Source organism: Pleurodeles waltl, chromosome 12, assembly GCF_031143425.1.
Source record: "Pleurodeles waltl isolate 20211129_DDA chromosome 12, aPleWal1.hap1.20221129, whole genome shotgun sequence".
In the NCBI taxonomy this organism is placed as follows: Eukaryota; Metazoa; Chordata; class Amphibia; order Caudata; family Salamandridae; genus Pleurodeles; species Pleurodeles waltl.
Window position 1 is genome coordinate 329217029 of NC_090451.1, and position 17131 is coordinate 329234159.

The 17131-nt window shown below is 44.2% G+C and overlaps 1 protein-coding gene across 4 annotated transcripts in view; it reads right to left on the reverse strand.

The window, feature by feature from the left end:
• The window catches only part of NOD2 (nucleotide binding oligomerization domain containing 2), a 302117-nt gene that overhangs the window by 60835 nt on the left and 224151 nt on the right, over positions 1–17131 (reverse strand). For all 4 annotated transcript variants that reach the window (XM_069216441.1, XM_069216437.1, XM_069216439.1 and 1 more), the window contains 2 exons: positions 320–403; positions 151–234 (listed from right to left, as the gene is read on the reverse strand). In XM_069216441.1, coding sequence (XP_069072542.1) covers positions 151–234; positions 320–403 — 168 coding nt within the window. The remainder of the gene's footprint in view (positions 1–150; positions 235–319; positions 404–17131) is intronic.

The window sequence follows — 17131 nt, forward strand, 5'->3', positions numbered from 1 at the left end:
TAATTGAACTCTTAGGAGTCTGCTCTTTTATCGTAATATGCCTGACAACTTTCCTGTAAAAACATTCTACACAGGAACAGCCTATGGAGGAATACAGTTTTAAATTAAACACTTCACTCATAAGGTGAAAAATGTCAAGTAAATACATACCAAAGTTCTTCTAGAGCTGGGTTTGTTCCAACCATAAAAGCCAAAGCTTGAGCACCAATACTCCCAATGCTGTTTCCAACTAGACTAAAGACAGCAAACACATTTCTGAATAAGTCATCTTCAATATTGATTAGGAAGACGTACTGACACAGCAAACAGACAATCTTACCTTAGCCATATTAAGGACTTGTTGTCATGGAGAGCTTCTGCAAGTGCTCGAGCACCGTTGTTGCCAACACTGTTCCCCCACAGTCTGTAAACATTAAAGAAAGTCATTTCACATAACGTGTAAAAGATCATGAGAGAAGTCATGACAAAAATGCATTTATTTCTGAAGGAGATAAACATTTGTTTTTCTAAAATTTTGATGATTTCAAATGTATATGTATTTCACATTGCTTAAACATACTTTATCCATTTCTCTCAATCACCGGGGATACACTTGAGGATTTTGTCAATCATGTGCTGACCTATAATCCAATTTGCAACAGTTGATTATCAATGAAATAAAATTCACCCAATCCAATGTTTCCACTCCACAGCTCCATCTAGCTGGATGACCCTTCCACATAGTGTTATCAAAATGTGTACAAAATAGTTTATTCCAATATTAAAATAAGGTATATCAAAAACATATGTGTTGTTAGCCTTTGTTGGCTGTAAAGATTACAGACTGAAGCAGGACCTCTGAAAAACTTGAAACCTTGAGAAGTACACAGGGCTACACACTCACATTAATCAATTAGGCTTCCAGTGGGTAGTATCAAGGAGATCATGGCGAAAACAGCTAAGATTTATCAGCAATCTACACTGTTACTTTAAACCTAGAGCATCTAGGAAAACATGCCTGACAGGCCTTCGCTTGGTTTCATTCAGTCAAGCTTACTCTGTTGTTTTGGACTATACCGACTTACTAACTGAAGCATAGCCTCCTTATTACTGCTCAAATGAAAATGCATCTTATCTCTTGGTCTTTCAGAATGACTGAGCACTGAAAATCCTCATTTAATCAAATATATTTATAGTAGTAATAGTTTATTACAGATTTAATTAAACCATATAATATGTTGACAAATGTAATATGTAAATATTACTGGCTTCTAAAACTCAAACCACAAATTCCCTTTAGTAACAATTAAACATTCTAGAATTCCCACTTATTGTTATAATTACACATCATAGGAAGCTGTTGTAACATTTTTGGGGGACTTTCTAATGATTGATTCTACTTTCACATCCTTAATGTACAAACAAATACAATAGCCAAATGCTTTTCTTAGAAGTTAAATTAAGGTTTGGCAGCTAGCTATAAAAGACACATGACAAAGTTCCTCGTTTACTTACATGTGGTATTGCATATAACAGAGTATTTGTATTTGGGTTTAACATGGTTAGCCATTCAGCAAAATGTAAATGCTTGATCAACAGCTACATGCAGGGGGCAGGGAAGTCTGACATCTACTTCTACGTTAGTAATTTCAGGTCAAGGGTGGCATGGTAATATTTATATATGCTTATATAGGAATAAAAATTAGTGCTTGGATAAATATAAATAGATATCCTGTGATGTATCTTTAGCTACAACTGGCGTGTGTAATGCGGTATTATGAGCACTCTGTAATCTATGGGAACAAGACAATGTGGGAAATATATTTCATGTACGTTCTGAAGAGTGATATTTTAGAAAATGACGCTGAAAAATATTTACAAAAAAATATTTACAGTATGTGTTCATACGATATGACTTTGTAAGCCTTATGGATAAAAAGCATGTTCCAATCTCTAATACAGAGACCAACCTGAAACTAGAATTTTGATCTCTGGAGACAAAGGTTCAGGAGCTTCTAGACTTGCTCAATATGCCTATTCACCTTGATGGCTCTCCTGATAGGGTCAGGTTTCGGGGTTCTGGCGTTCTGCCTCTATGAACTTCCATCAGCTGGGTGAATGAAAACTGATAAGCAGAGAAGTGCATTGACTTCTTTGGTGAGCTGCCTTCCTGAGTCCTCAAATTGTGCAAAGTACGCCAATGACCTGCAGCATAACAAAGCAGTTAGACACAGTGTGTTTTGGAAAACCCTGAGACCACACTGAATCCTTGTCAGGCCAAGGTACTTGAAGAATATAATCTGAAATCTAGTTTGACATCCCTCCCAAAGGAATTTTATTTTACATACATAAAAATGATTGTGTCCAAACAAGAAGAAATTGATTTCCTGGTGGATCGAAGATGATATCTGTTCTATTGAAACCCTGTATTTGGAGCAGTTTCTCAGTTTCCTTGCCTTGGCACATAAGGCAGGTGGCATGGAAGTGAACTTTACACCAGATGTAAAGGTGCTAAATTGGTGAAGCTCTGTATTGAATTATGTGACTGCTTCCATTGTGGATAACAAAAAGAGATCTTGGCTCTCTAAAACACTGTGTGTGGTCTCTGGAAGCTGGAAGCTCTCTCAAGCTAAACCGAAGAGAGACCATAGGATACTTTCTACATTATGAGTTATCCTGGGCCCACCTGTACGAAGTCATATTTGGGTTTACTAGAAGTAAGACTGTAGCTTTTAACCTCCTCCTCTTCTCTCATGAGCCCCTATACTCTAGGAACTCACTAACATTCTGTTTCCCCTCTCACCAGCTCCAACATTTAAATGATAACATCACAGGATGCTTCAGCGCTGGCTGAAAGTGGGGCATTCTGCACAATAGCAAACACAACAGATAAATAGTGAAAACCCAGGGAAAACACCAATCCCAAATAAACAAACAAATGTCACTTTGAAATCTACAAATAATAAATGACACTTACAGCACAGTCTATGTAACAGCAACATCTTCAATAAGCAGTCTTTCCAATTCGAAGATCAAAAGTTCTCCTCATAGCTGTAGTGTGTAACATGAGCTAGATTTAAAGTAGTGTGTCTGTTTGGAGCTAACCTTGGTTGGTCAAGTTCTAAGTATCTGATAGTAATTCCCAGGAGCCTGGCCGCCTCAACTTTACTAAAGATTTCAACAACATTGATGTTTGAGAGTGGCCTATATGGTTTCTAATCTCCGAGGTCCTTATCATGTTTCGTACTCTTTCCCTTAGTCTAAGTACAGAACTCTAGGTGCCTCAGAGTATTTGATGAAACCTTTAGTTCATACCTACATGTCCAAGGTACTCTTTTTACATGTCCTAGAGCTGTTAAGACTTCCTCTCTTTCCAGTAAGGACCCAAATATCTCTCTCTGTTACCTAGTGATTCAGAGTAGGTTAGCAGTGTCGAGGTTGTCCTGCACTTGTTCTATGTCTGGATAGGAGAAGAGCAATTTGGGATACTTGAGGAAGGTGTTTTACTAGTGAGTATTTTTGCAGACTCTCCTGCCATTTAGTATGGACAGTGCTCATTAGCAATAGGTTTGGAGGAAAACCAAGATTGTGTGTTCACTCTGGCAATTTAGTCCATTATACTTTGAAACCAGAAAGCTTGCTTCCTTTAGTGACCCCATTTTGAAACATAAGATCCTTATGCAGTTGAGAATAGAGTAGTACAAATCTGTTAAAATGGACCATTATTTAAATGTCCACTGTACTGCTTTTCCATTATGCTGAAGAAGTGACTAAGGGCCAGATGTAGGTAGGTGGCAATTTGCGAGTTGCAAATTGCGAGTCCTTCCGACTCGCAATTTGCAACTCGCAAATTGCTATGCAGTACGGTGTCTCAGACACCGACTGCAACTCGCTATGGGGTCGCAATGACCCACCTCATTAATATTAATGAGGTGGGTCGCAAATTGCGGCCCCATAGCGAGTATAGGCACTCGCTAACATGGAGGCCTGCTGTAGTCAGCAGGCCTCCATGTTAGCGACCTGCTTTTCAATAAAGCAGTTTTTTTTTTTTTTTTAAATGTAGCCCGTTTTCCCTAAGGGAAAACGAGATGCGTTTCAAAAAATCCGAAACCTTTTGTTTCGGTTTTTTCAGGGCAGGGAGTGGTCCCTTGGACCACTCCCTGCCCTGAAAAAATATTTTGGGGTCCATTCACAAAGGGGAAGGGGTCCCATGGGGACCCCTTCCCGTTTGCGAATGGGTTACCATCCACTTCAAGTGGATGGTAACTGCGACTCCATTTGCGACCGCATAAGCGGTCACAAATGGAATTGCATACCATTGCGAATCGCAAATAGGAAGGGAACACCCCTTCCTATTTGCGATTCGGAAATGCATTTTGCGAGTCGGTAACGACTCGCAAAATGCATTTCTGCATAGGAAACACGCATTTGCGAGTCGCAAACGGCAAATTTTGCCGTTTGCGACTCGCAAAGTGCTTCCTACATCTGGCCCAAAGTCTTTAGTGCACTCAGACTCTCAAATCTGAATTTCGTGAAGCCGACCTGTTTAGTAACTCCTGCCCAGTTGCCTTTTTCATTACAGATGCCATAACAGTATATTTTGTAATAGAGGCTGTAAAGATGTTCCGATCACTAACTGCATAGGTGTGTATAAATAGCCTTGTTGGTAGAATGAGCCAATTAATAGATTTTTAATTAAAAAAATGAAACTCAGATCTCATTTTTTTAATTAAACTTTATTTAACATTTTATGTAACGGCACATCAGAAACATCAAAGCCATTTCAATCACTGAAGCAAAGACATTGATGCAATATCCTGCTGCAACATATTCAGCCCAGCGTACAGCAAAGAAAAAAAACAAAGTAATAGGAGCACACAAGGAGAATACAGTGAGGAGCAAAACAAAGATAAAACAAGACTATGCATGAGAAAAAAAACAATTACATAAGTCAAAGATAGGCACCTGGATATCATCAAACCAGTAACTGGCATCTAGTAGTGGACTTCAGTTACCAGTATCAGCCTCAATTTGTGGTAAACGTTAACAAATAATCATGTAAGGGCTGCCATATAGCTTTGTGCTGGGAGGTAGGGGACTGTAGGAAGGCAAAAAGTACAGCAGTAGTATCACAATAGGACAAATCCTTGAGCCAGGCCGATGCCATAGGAACAGGCACAGTACCCCAATGTTACAAAATCAGTTTTTTTGTTTTGCAATAAGGAGAGCAATGGCAGTGTATCGCCCTAGGCCCAGAGGAAGAGGTTTAACATATCCTAACATTGCCGTCAAGGGATCCGGTGTTAGGTGATGATCGAGCATTTGAGACAGCACTGTATAAATGTCCCCCAATAAGCAGCTATCACCCTACATCCCCAGGAGAGGTGATATAAGTCAGCTTGACGGCATGGCATTTAGGGCAGCAATGTGGCCTAGTGGGATCAAGCCTGGTAAGTGCCCATGGGGTTGTGTATGCCCTGGTGAGATACTTACAGTGGAGTAATTTATGTTGATGATAACCAGAACCCAGCTTAGTTTGTGTACAACAGTAGTACCAGATTTTATCAGGGAGTGTAACTCCCAAATCTTGCTCCCAAGCTATCCTAGCCTTCTATGGGATCAGTTGGTCTTAGCCGCAATGAAGCATGGAATAATCTTGAAATAATATGACAATTGTCTCGGGACATGATTACTAGTGTGAGTTGGATAAAGTCCTTGGGCTCATGCGGGTTCTCGGGTACGATTTCATATAGTGTGCTATACAGTCAACGCACTAAGAACCCGTCTATAGGGGTGGGCTCTCCATTCTCATTCCCAGCAGTCGGGGGTCGGAGCATCCCCTTTACAAACAGGTCCCTGATGACCTGGAGGCCACCCACTCTCAATATACGCTGAACCAGGTGCTCCTAAGTGAGGGGAGGCCATGAGTTATGGACGAGGGGGATGAGGGGAGTAAAGAGTGTGACTCCCTAGGTGTCGTAGGAGTTTGAGACAAGTTTGTGTTATGTGAGAACCCGTGTGGCAGGATGGCAGACAAGGGAGTATCAGGATGTTGCGCCTGATGTCTCAGGTTTGAGAAAGGGAAGTCTAGCATTGGGATGGTACCAGTTATGGGCATAATGGGCCTGCGCTACATAATAGTAAAGTTGGAGATCGGGGACTCAGACTCCACCGCTCCCATATCTAACGCACGTCTTCCCACCCATATAAGCTGTATGAGTAACCCTCTTAATGTGGTGAATAATCTGCCAGTGAGCACTATAGTAATCTTTAAGAACAAGTACAGGAATCTGGTTAGGACAACCACTTTATTAATAGCTATGCGGCCAGCCATTGGTAACAGAAGTTTAATCCAGCGCTTCACTTGCATTTCAAACATATCCATGGCCAGTCTGTAATTGTGGCGGATTACCTCAGCACTGTCTCTGTGGAGAGTAATACCCAGATACTCAGCAGAATATGCGCACCACTGTAAGGGAAATTAAAGGTCGCACACTACGGTAGCTTCCTTAAGTGGAAATATTTCAGATTTATAACAATTTATTTGTAGCCCAGAGAAGGTCCCAAATCATTTTACCTCCTGGACAATAGGGGTAAATTGGTGGGGAGGTCATTTACAATTTGTAGCAGGTCATCTGTGTATAGTGACACAAGTAGCATCCGACGTGGGAAGCTAAGGCCCTTCTGAAGGTGACGCTCCTGTAGACGACGGATTAGCGTTCCATAGCAATAATAAACAATAGAGGAGAAAGGGGGCATCCCTGTCAGGTACCACACATCTGTGGAAAAGCCTGTCAATGTGCAATCTAACAGTGGCCAGCTGGTCAGTGTATAGCAAGTGGACAAGATAGTGAAAGCCATTTGGTATGCCCAATTCTTAAGTGTGGCATGTAAGAAAGCCCATTCAAGGGAATTAAATGCTTATTCTGTGTCTAATAAAAAAGCTGCTGCTGGGATATCCCGTGAAATTTGATTAAGCACTGCAAAAATGTCTGCAAATTCATAGAGGTGGAGCAGTGTGGAATAAAGCCAGATTGCATGGGCAATGATATACGATCTAGTAGCAAGGAAAGAAGGGTTGCCAATACCTTGGCCAGTATTTTGTTATTGTGATTCATAAGCGACAGAGGTCGACAGGACGCGCACTGGTGGGGGACTTAATAGGCTTGAGGAGTATTGTAATCACTGCCTCGAGTAACGTGTGGTATTTGGCATATACCTCTAGCAAGTTTGGGACTAATAATGGCTTATAAGCTTTATAAAAGTCCTCAGTGAATCCGTTAAGTCCAGTGGCTTTAGAGCTGCTAAGAGCGTCTATTGCCTGGGATATTTCCTCACATGTGATTGAAGCAGCTAGGAAATGTTGCTGCCCCAGCTCCAGCCAGACCATGGCTATCTCTGAAAGGTAGTCAGTGAGTGCAGACAAATTGACACCAGGTCGGGATGAGTATAGGGCTTATAGTAAGACGTAAACTCATTAAGTACGCTGTCATCATCTATAATGTCAGTCTCATCTGATCCTGTCAATCGGGTTACACTTGGGGGTCGCAACAAGGGTGACAGAGTGCGGCCCGGGCATTCTTCCTCACCATACCGACGAGCAGTAGTATATTTGCCCGTTGGGCAAGGTCCCAAAATTCGTGGAGGAGGGTCATCCTATCCCAAGCAGCATTTAACTGCACGGGGTCTCTGGTCGTCAGCTCAAAGTCACACAATTTACCCTCTACTTTGGCAAGATCATTCCGTATACTCCAAAGGACCCCAGCATGCTTTGCGATGCAGATACCTCTAATATAGACCTTAAAGCCCTCCCATAGAGTAGGATATTGCATCACAGAGCCAGCATTAGTGGTAAAATATTCTATTATTGGATCTCTGACCTACCTGCGAAAGATACTGTCAAGAAGCGCGTTTTCTGGGAAGTGTCACTGGCTAACCATGGTAGTATGACAGGGCAGGTTGAGTACATGTTCACGGGGCATGATCCAACAGCATACGAGGATGATACTCAATGGAACCGAGCCATACTAGTGGTCAGTACGGGTCCACATATTGTGTGCAGCGGAATAAAAGGTGTAGTCGCGACTGTAAGGGTATCTGTGACGCCATACATCAACTAATTGTGTCTTCAGTAGACAAGTCAGTGTTTGTGGAGAACAAGGCTTGGCTACGAGGGGTGAAATGGAGGCAAGTAATATTAAAATCCCCTCCCATAATAATGCAGTCCACCTGATAGTGTTCTATTTGCACAAGGACATCAGTAAAAAATCCAGGGGAATCAATATTTGGAGCATATGTATTTACTAAAAGACTGGCTTTCCAGCTAAAATGTCATGGACAAGTATATAGAGACCTTTGGGGTCTAAGGTGCTCTCTGCATACAGAAGGGAGACCTGTTTATGGAGAAGTATACAGACTCCCTGGGAGTATGAACTATAGGAAGAAAAGTAGCGATGTGTGCCCTATCAAGAGGCGTAGGTGCAGGACGGAGTGAGAGACAGGTGGGTCTTCCGAAGAAAGGTCACATTTACTCCATGCCTAGCAAGATAGGTCTGTATGTGTTTAACTTTTTTGGGATTATTCAGGCCACAGATATTCTAGGACATGCAGGTGAATTTAAAGATTGGCGCCGCACTGGAAGGTGATGTCATAGTCCCATTTCTGTGTGTCGCATGCATGGCATGGAAATAGCTACCTGGTATGTTGCAATGGAGAAAACATGATGGCTTCAACAAAACATAAAACAGACTCAATACCCAACCCAATACTCCATCCACCCCAGCAATAACAAATGTCAGAGAACCCATGCTACCCACCAAACAATAAAAAACATGAAGCTAATGGTGTACACCTTGGGGTGGTGGCAATGATCTGTAGGGCTAGTCCACAGGAAGAGAACAGTGTAATCTGAAACTATAATATACCATCGGAGCAATAGTCAGGTAATAGGAACCCTAACGTGGTAATATATCAAGTACAGGCATAAATGTATAGACCTCAGTGTTCTTAAGAAATTGTGACATGACTGTGCAGTTGAACACCAACTGACCTAAGAAGGTCTAAAAGATAAAATAACAAAGAAAGGGAGCACACTGCCTACACTCCAGCAACCAAGTCCAACCCCAATGCATCATGGTACATGCAGTCGAATTTGTAGTCCGTTCAGAAAATGATAAAGTCTTTCACCTTCGTAGGCACAGCAAGTGCTGTATATCCCTGTACACGTGTTACTGGCTTTAGCCCGTCATCAGCAGGGTGCAGCATGGTATAGGGGCTAGCCTGAAATGCCGCCAAATGTCTTCTTGGGTTTATGAAACACTAATGGCACACAGGTGCCTCCCACGGTTTGTCAGCCGTGGCTCAAAGGGAGCCGTCAATAAGACAGTTTCAAAGAGAGGGAACACACTGCCTACAATGCAGCCATAGGGTACGATCCCAAGGCATCATGGTAAATGCAGTCTAATTCATAGTCCATTCAAGTGGTAATAATTGTCTTTCACCCCCATAGGTGCAGCAAGTGCTGTATATCCCTCTACATGTGTTTCTGGGTTTATCCCGTCATCAGCAGGGAGCAGCATGGTGTAGGGGCTTGCTTGAAATGCCGTCAAATGTCTTCTCTGGTTTATGTACCACTCATGGCGCACCGGTGCCTCCCAAGGCTTGTCAGCCGTGGCTCAAGGGAGCCGTATTAAAGACAAAATTACAAAGAAAGGTAGCACACTGCCTACAATCCAGCAACAAAGTCCAACCCCAATGCATCATGGTAAATGCAGTAGAATTCGTAGTCCGTTCAGAAAGTAATATTCTTTCACCCCCGTAGAGGCTCCCTACAGAGGTGAAAGACTACTGATGGCTCCCTTAAGCCATGGCTCATGGCAGTCACAGCAGTCCCTACAGTTGAGGTGTACCCGGAGGAGTGTGCCCTCTCAACTACAAAAGTGTTGGTGAAGATTTTCCGGTCGAATAGGTCCCTCAGAAGCTTCTCCACGAATGTATTCATCCGTCCAGTATTGGCAGATTCAGCTATGCCAGCTATGCAGATGTTCTTGTGCTGAGAGCACGCCTCTAGATCTTCATTCATAGCGGCAACTGTCTTGAGAATGAGCTCATCACCATCAAGACGCTGAAGCACACTGGTGTTTCCATCCTCCAGGTCCAAAATTCTACACTCTGCTGCTTCCATTCTGGTGTTGTGCCGGTCAAGGCACTCAGCCATACCGTCAACATGGCTAGATAGTGCATTAAATCTGGTGTCTAGCACCTTAAAACCCACACGGAGTTCTGACATAATGGCAGCTACACCCTCGAATGTCGTGTTGAGGTCAGACCGATCAACTGGAGCATCGGCCCCCAGTGGAGAGGCGCTGCAGTGTGGAATGCGAGCCACATCAAAGCTAAGCTGTTTTTGCTTGGATCAACCCGCCCTATATTGAGTGAAGTGTGGTCCCAACAGTAAAGCTTGAAGGAAGTAGTCTACAATGGATTGAGGCGACTGGCCCACTGGGAACGCTGCCCTCACTGGAAGTAGTTATTGATGAGGCACTAGTGATGCACAGAGTCGGATAGGGCAAAGTGGTCAGTTCAGTAGGGTCATCTAGAGCAGCACTCGGAGAGTGACAGACAGGCAGCAGGAGTCAGCTGGTTAGCAAATGCGTGATGGCACTGTAGAGTGGCAATTGTGTATTTTGTGCACGGAGGTCCCACGTGGGGGTAAGTTGAATGGTTCTGGCATCCAAGCAGGCCCGTAAGATGAGCAGGTCCCTGGGTCCATAGTGAGATGGGGAGGTGGAGCAGCTGGGCCAAGGGGCAGCCACCAGCAGAGGCCAGAATCCAAGCTCCCAATCACAGGAGAGCCGCGCGGTACAAGTGAGCAAAACCAAGAAAGGCCCCTTGGTGTGGGAGGGCCACCAGCCCCATTCCAGTAGGCAGCAACCCCCCATCCAGCAGTGGCCCGATCGGCTGAGGAGCCAACAGAGTGGGTGAGAGAGAGGAGCGACACGTACCCCGGCTTCGCGCTTTTAATGTTATCTGTATTTAACCACCAGCTCCATCTTGACCACTGACTCCATTTTGTGCTTAGTTGCAAACGCCATCAGTGGTGCAGGTATTTTTCTGCGCACAGCTTGTGAATGTGTTTTTGCTCTTTCTCACCAACGATGGGAACATAAAACGGGGGAGTACGGGAGATAAGGATGTACCAGGCTGAGAATGTTTATGGTTAACAGGGTACAGTTCGGTCTTGGAAGTGCACTTTGGGATTTGGACAGTCTCTAATGTGTTCTTTCAACACTGACCTGGTATGGCCACCGTTTGAACAACAACTTACCTGTTGGGAGGGGTCTTTCTAGAACCTTCCTCTTATTTAAAAAAAAAAAATTATATAAGATAGTGGAAGCTTGACATCTGGGAAGAAGGAACTCATCTAAGAAGGGACGCCTTGCTCCGAAAATAATCCCACTGCAGGCATTCTCCCTCTTTTCAGCTGTCCGGGTTCCACGAAGTTGGCAGACAAAGGGATGATGTCGGTGTCAAGTCCCATGGTGATGCATTTTTAATTCTTATTTTTAACTTTGCATTGTGCATGCATAAATACGTAGCATATACTATCCATTATTGAAGTATTACATATTCTCTCTTTCTGTGATCGTTATTATTCTCATTTTTAGAATTGCACGTGTTGCTGCATTTGAAATAAAAAGTTCATGTTATTCTTTCTGTGTATGAAACTTGGGAAGTACCTTAATAAATTCATTACTTTTACTAAGAGTGCTGCATTCTTTGCATTCCTTTCACTGCGTTCCCTCTCAGTCTGAAGCAGAACAGCGCAGCATCCTCATGCCCGGGACCCAGTAGCAGCAGGCTGCCGCTCAGGAACAGGAAAGGCCCAAAGATGAGGGAGACCCAGCTGGGAAGAGAGGGGGGAAGAGAGCAGCTCACCACTAGGCCCCAGGGTGGAGCCCTGCAGCAGCGATGGGAACCCCCCCGGGTGGCATCAACCCAGAATACGCAGTACGGGCATAACCGCCACTCATTGAAAGTCCAGGAATCAAGGATGTATCAGCAGTGTTATTGAGTGTGCTAGTCACTATCACTCCGGGATATGCTGCGACCCTGTCCTCAGGCTCACCCGCAGGCCCTGTCCCCGCAGGGTCTCCGAGGACTGCAACAGGCCACAAAAGTTCACTGAGCTGACACTATATGTGCCGCTGTCACCATGCAACCCATATTCGAGGTTTCTCGGCAGTGGCAGTGTCTGGGCATTACAGGAATGCTCATGGGGTGAAATCAGAGGAGATATGTTGTCCAATGGTGCATGGATTGCAGGCAAAGCCTGGGAGCTTCAATGCCGTGTGGTCATCTTGGTCGCTGGCTTAGCCACGCCCCGATGATCTCACCTGTAAAAGGACAAGTATATGTCTAATACAATTTGAAAGAACCTATTTTAAGAAAATAAACTTGGTTACCAATCTGACTAAAATATAAAGCTAAACATATAAAGAAGTTGAAAATACATTGACAGGACACACCAGTAGAATACCAATCTTTGATGTTCAACATGTGTTATGTTGCTGAATGATCTGAGAGACTCCAAGTAGATCAAAATACATGAATATTTATTTCATAAATGAAACCAGCACTCCTTGTTAGCATCTGTTGTTCCAGACCCAGTGTACCTGACAGTCTGGAAAACTGACAACACATTACGCATAAATATTCCAAAGTGTATGAACATCAGTAAAAGACACTTAGCCTAAAGACACTTATGCTATAACACATCTTCCTTTCTTTGACAGCAAACTACATGACTCACAATAAAATGCAAATATATAAGTCACACACTGGGAACCAAAGAACCCTATACTACTTGAATGACACACGCTAACAACCACACAAACATCTTACAAAGAGCAAAGATAAATAACATTACAAAAGCATATAATCATTCAAATATTTAGGCAGATCTGATTTTCTACAACTCCCAACTATTATTTTGAACTCCTTCAATTTCTTTCTACAGCATACTTACTTCTGAATGTGAAGCATCATTAGACACCGGTAACCCTGGACTTCTTTCTCTTGAAGCCAAATTAATATCCCCTTCCATTCCCGACATCACTTCAGAAATCATGGGCACCCAGCCACTTCTTTCACTCCCAATCCCACTTCCCAGATCCTCATGCTCATCATTGGATAAACAGACACCATACTCACTTATGTTCCCATCCTCCTCACTTTGCAACTAGGCCAAACTTGCTTTGCTCCACCATTTACCATATGCACAAAATGTTTGGCTACTTGAATGATAGTTGTTTTGGGGTAAAATTTAGATCCAGCCTTACCTGTCCCTAGTAGCCTCCTTATCCTGACCTGCTCTCTCACAGATTAATTAACATTCTTGACTCTCTTTATATCATCATACATTTTTTACTCCTCTCTTCTCCACTTAATCAACTCAACCCCAGAAATGATTCTGTCCACATTAGTTAGATCTAAAACCCAGTCCAGGGACAATTCATTTGTAGGATGTCTGCCTCTCAACATCACAAATGGGATCAACCTAGTTGTGGAGTTTGGGGTAGTATGATAACACCAAACACTCTCTGACATTGCCTCTTGGACAACTTTCCCTGCCCTGCATGCCAACTGCGCAGTCTCGTTTTTTTAAACAGTTCACTCTATCAATCATTCCATTACCCTGTGAACTATAGTGGGGTGTGGTAAGGTGCTTAATATCAAAGTTACTCCAAATATTGTCCATAAAATGAGACAAATGTTACCCCGTTGTCAGCCCACAAAAATCCTGGCACCCCTTCATGTTGAAAAAACTCCTTGAGAAAAGCAATAAACATTTTGCATGTTGGGATCTCTCATGAACTTATAGGATATCCACTTAGAATAGTAATCAACCAACACCAATCTTTCCTGTGCCTCACTCAAGTAATCGGCCCAATAAAATCCATGACAAGTTTTTTTTCCCCACAGATCCTCAGGAAATTCTACTGAGCTCAAAGGCAAATTATATGTGCGCAAAGCCTTGTCCATGACCTGGCACTCTCTACATCAAGGGCCAGATGTAGCAAAGGGTTTTTCCCATTCTATGTCAATGGGAAAATGTGTTCGTACATATGGCCCCAAGTCACTAACATCTCAACATCAACACCCATTGCTGGCCACCAGTAACACAGTCTCAATCTTTTCTTACATCCTGTGATCCCCACATGACCTAGATGAGCTAATTTTATCAATTTACTCCTCAATTGTCCTGGAGGAATCAACAAATTACCTCTCATAACCAAAACTCCTTCCAGACTCAACGTATATTTAACTTTATAATAAGGCTTCAATTCATCCGTGACTGTTGACTCCCTGGGTCAGGCCTGACATTTTATCCTCTTTAGATGATTGACAACTATCCTTGTCCTCATAACTCATCCACTCCTATAGTTTGATCCCTTTCTCTGACATTGTCACTTTATCCACCATTCTGATCAGATGTTCCTCATTGTCAAACCCTTCATTCTGCAAAGCAGACTGTTTCTGTTGCGGTTTTCAATGGTCTTACCCTCGTAGCTGAGAGGTGTAGGGGAACGGTCCTTGTTCCGACGGGTTCTGCTCTGGCCGAGGTAGGGGCGACCCCTTCCGGTAGCCACGGTGCTGTTTGGTATGAGCGAACCACCACAGTCCGTGCCCTCCAGAAGGAGTCCCAGAGGAAAAACCCCAGTAGGGTAAAAAACCTCCACAGGAACTCCCTGAAACGAAAAGGAGGACACCAGGGTATTAGGACCGTAGATCAGGAAGGCAGGAAAACAAGGCAGATCAGGAACAGACAGGTTTCGCAGAAGGATATCAAATAGAAGCGTGACTACCACCAAGGAGTGTTTGCAACGCAATGGACAAGCAGTTGGAATTCCCTTATATACCCCTGGACAGGAAATAGAAAACAGGAAGTAGAACACCACCATCTTGGATTGGGAAAAAGAAAACAATAATGAATTAGGTATGTGTGTTTAACAATGCATGCTGGGCAGAGAGGAAGTGGTAAGCATGCTGGGAAGAGAAAAAGGCAAGTATAAAGAGCCCCAAGTGTAAGGGTTCGGTTTGCCCTAGGAACATCGGTAAGTGGTGGGCAGGAAATAACATGCATGAAAAATGAATGTAAAGCGCATGATGCGCTGTGTGCGGCCATGCCTGAAACCCCCTCGCCGCGTCTGCCTTTATGGCAGAACTTGAAAAAAGGGAAGCGGCGAGCGCCGCGGCCCTCAGACCGGCTCCCTGGAGCCTCCATGGCTCTTGCGGGAGCCGCGGCAACCCCCGCGACCTGGGCGTCCGCCGCGGCGTCTACCGCGACCCGGGCGCCGGCCGCGGCAACCTGAGCTCGCGGCCGCGGCGAGCGCCGCGGCATGACAGTATGCCCCCCCGAGGCCCCGGGTTTGTGAGGGAAGAGCCGAAAAAAGCGGCGGATCAAAAGAGGAGCATGGACAGAAGAGGCATCCTCCCAGGAACACTCACTCAAAGGGTAACCCTTCCAATGAATAAGGTATTGGAGGTGACCATGGAAAAACCGAGAGTCACAGACTTCCTGCACTTCGTACTCAGGCACATTGTCAACCAACAGAGGAGGGGGACAGGGCAACTGCCTATGAAAAAGATCAGGACGGTAAGGTTTCAGTTGCGAGACATGGAATACAGGGTGGATCTTCCATGTCCGAGGTAGGCGAAGACGCATAGATACTGGGTTGATTTTCTTGAGAATGAGACCATAAAAGCGGGGTTTGAATTTGTTTTGGGTGAGTCGGAGAGGTAGGAATCTAGAGGAGAGCCAGACCTTATCATGGACCTGATATAGAGGAGCCGCACAGCGTCTCCTATCTGCTATCTTCTTCACGCGGGACTTGGTGGACACAAGGTTGGAATGGATAATTCGCTGTATACCCCGTAGCTGTCGAACGAAGGAGGAGATGGCGGGAAGGTTGGAGTTGTCTCTCAGGGGAGTTGGGAAGGCCCTGGGATGGAAACCATAAGAGCCATAGAAAGGAGAGACTTTAGAGGCACTGTGTAGAGAGTTATTATAGGAGAATTCTGCAAGCGGTAAGTAGGGAGCCCAATTACTTTGTGTAGCGTTACAGAAGCTACGTAAGTACTGCTCAAGACCCTGATTGAGTCGTTCTGTTTGTCCATTGGTTTGAGGGTGGAACCCGGATGATAAGGCCACCTGGATCCCCAAGATCTTGCAGAATTGATTCCAGAAACGGGAGATATATTGAGGACCCCTGTCCGATATAATAACATGGGGTAGCCCATGTAGCCTGAAACTTTCTTGAGTAAAGACCTGACTTAACTCCTTTGCCATAGGTAACTTTCTCAAGGCCGTGAAGTGGGCCATCTTGGTGAAGGAGTCCACAGTTACCATTATGACCTGGTTTCCCATTGAGGAAGGTAATGCGCACATAAAATCAGTGGATATGGTATGCCATGGGCCTGGGGGAACAGGTAATGGGCGGAGTAACCCCACAGGTCTGGTTCGGGGTGTCTTGGCTTGAGCACATGTAGGACAGGATAACACATATGCCTCAATGTCAGCCTTGAGAGTTGGCCACCAGAAAGAGCGAAGCAAAAGATCTTGAGTCGCTTTCACTCCTCGATGACCTGCAATAGGGGAGTCATGGCACATGCGTAAAGCTTCGATTTGCACTGTTTTAGTGGGTAAAAACAGGGCCTTATCATGATAATAGTAGTCATGATCTATGTGCAGCTGTGGACGTAACCTTTTTAGTTCTGTTTCGTGTAGACGGGCATATTCAGACTTGACTTGATCTAAAAAGGTCTGTGCTACCCCTATGATTTTATTGTTGTCGAATAAGTTTTGAACCGCGGAATCACCGCACCCAGGATAACGTCGGGACAGGGCATCCGCCAGGATGTTCTGAGAACCAGGGATGTAGGTGATATAGAAATCATATTGGCTGAAGAAGAAGGCCCATCGAGCCTGCCGGCTATTTTGGCACTGGAAATTTCTTAAGCACTGTAGATTTCTGTGATCGGTCCGGGCTTCGAAGGGCTCCTTTGATCCCATCAAAAAGTGTCTCCATTCAGTGCACGCGACCTTTAAGGTGAGTAATTCGCGTTCTAGCACGGAATAGTTTCGCTCAGA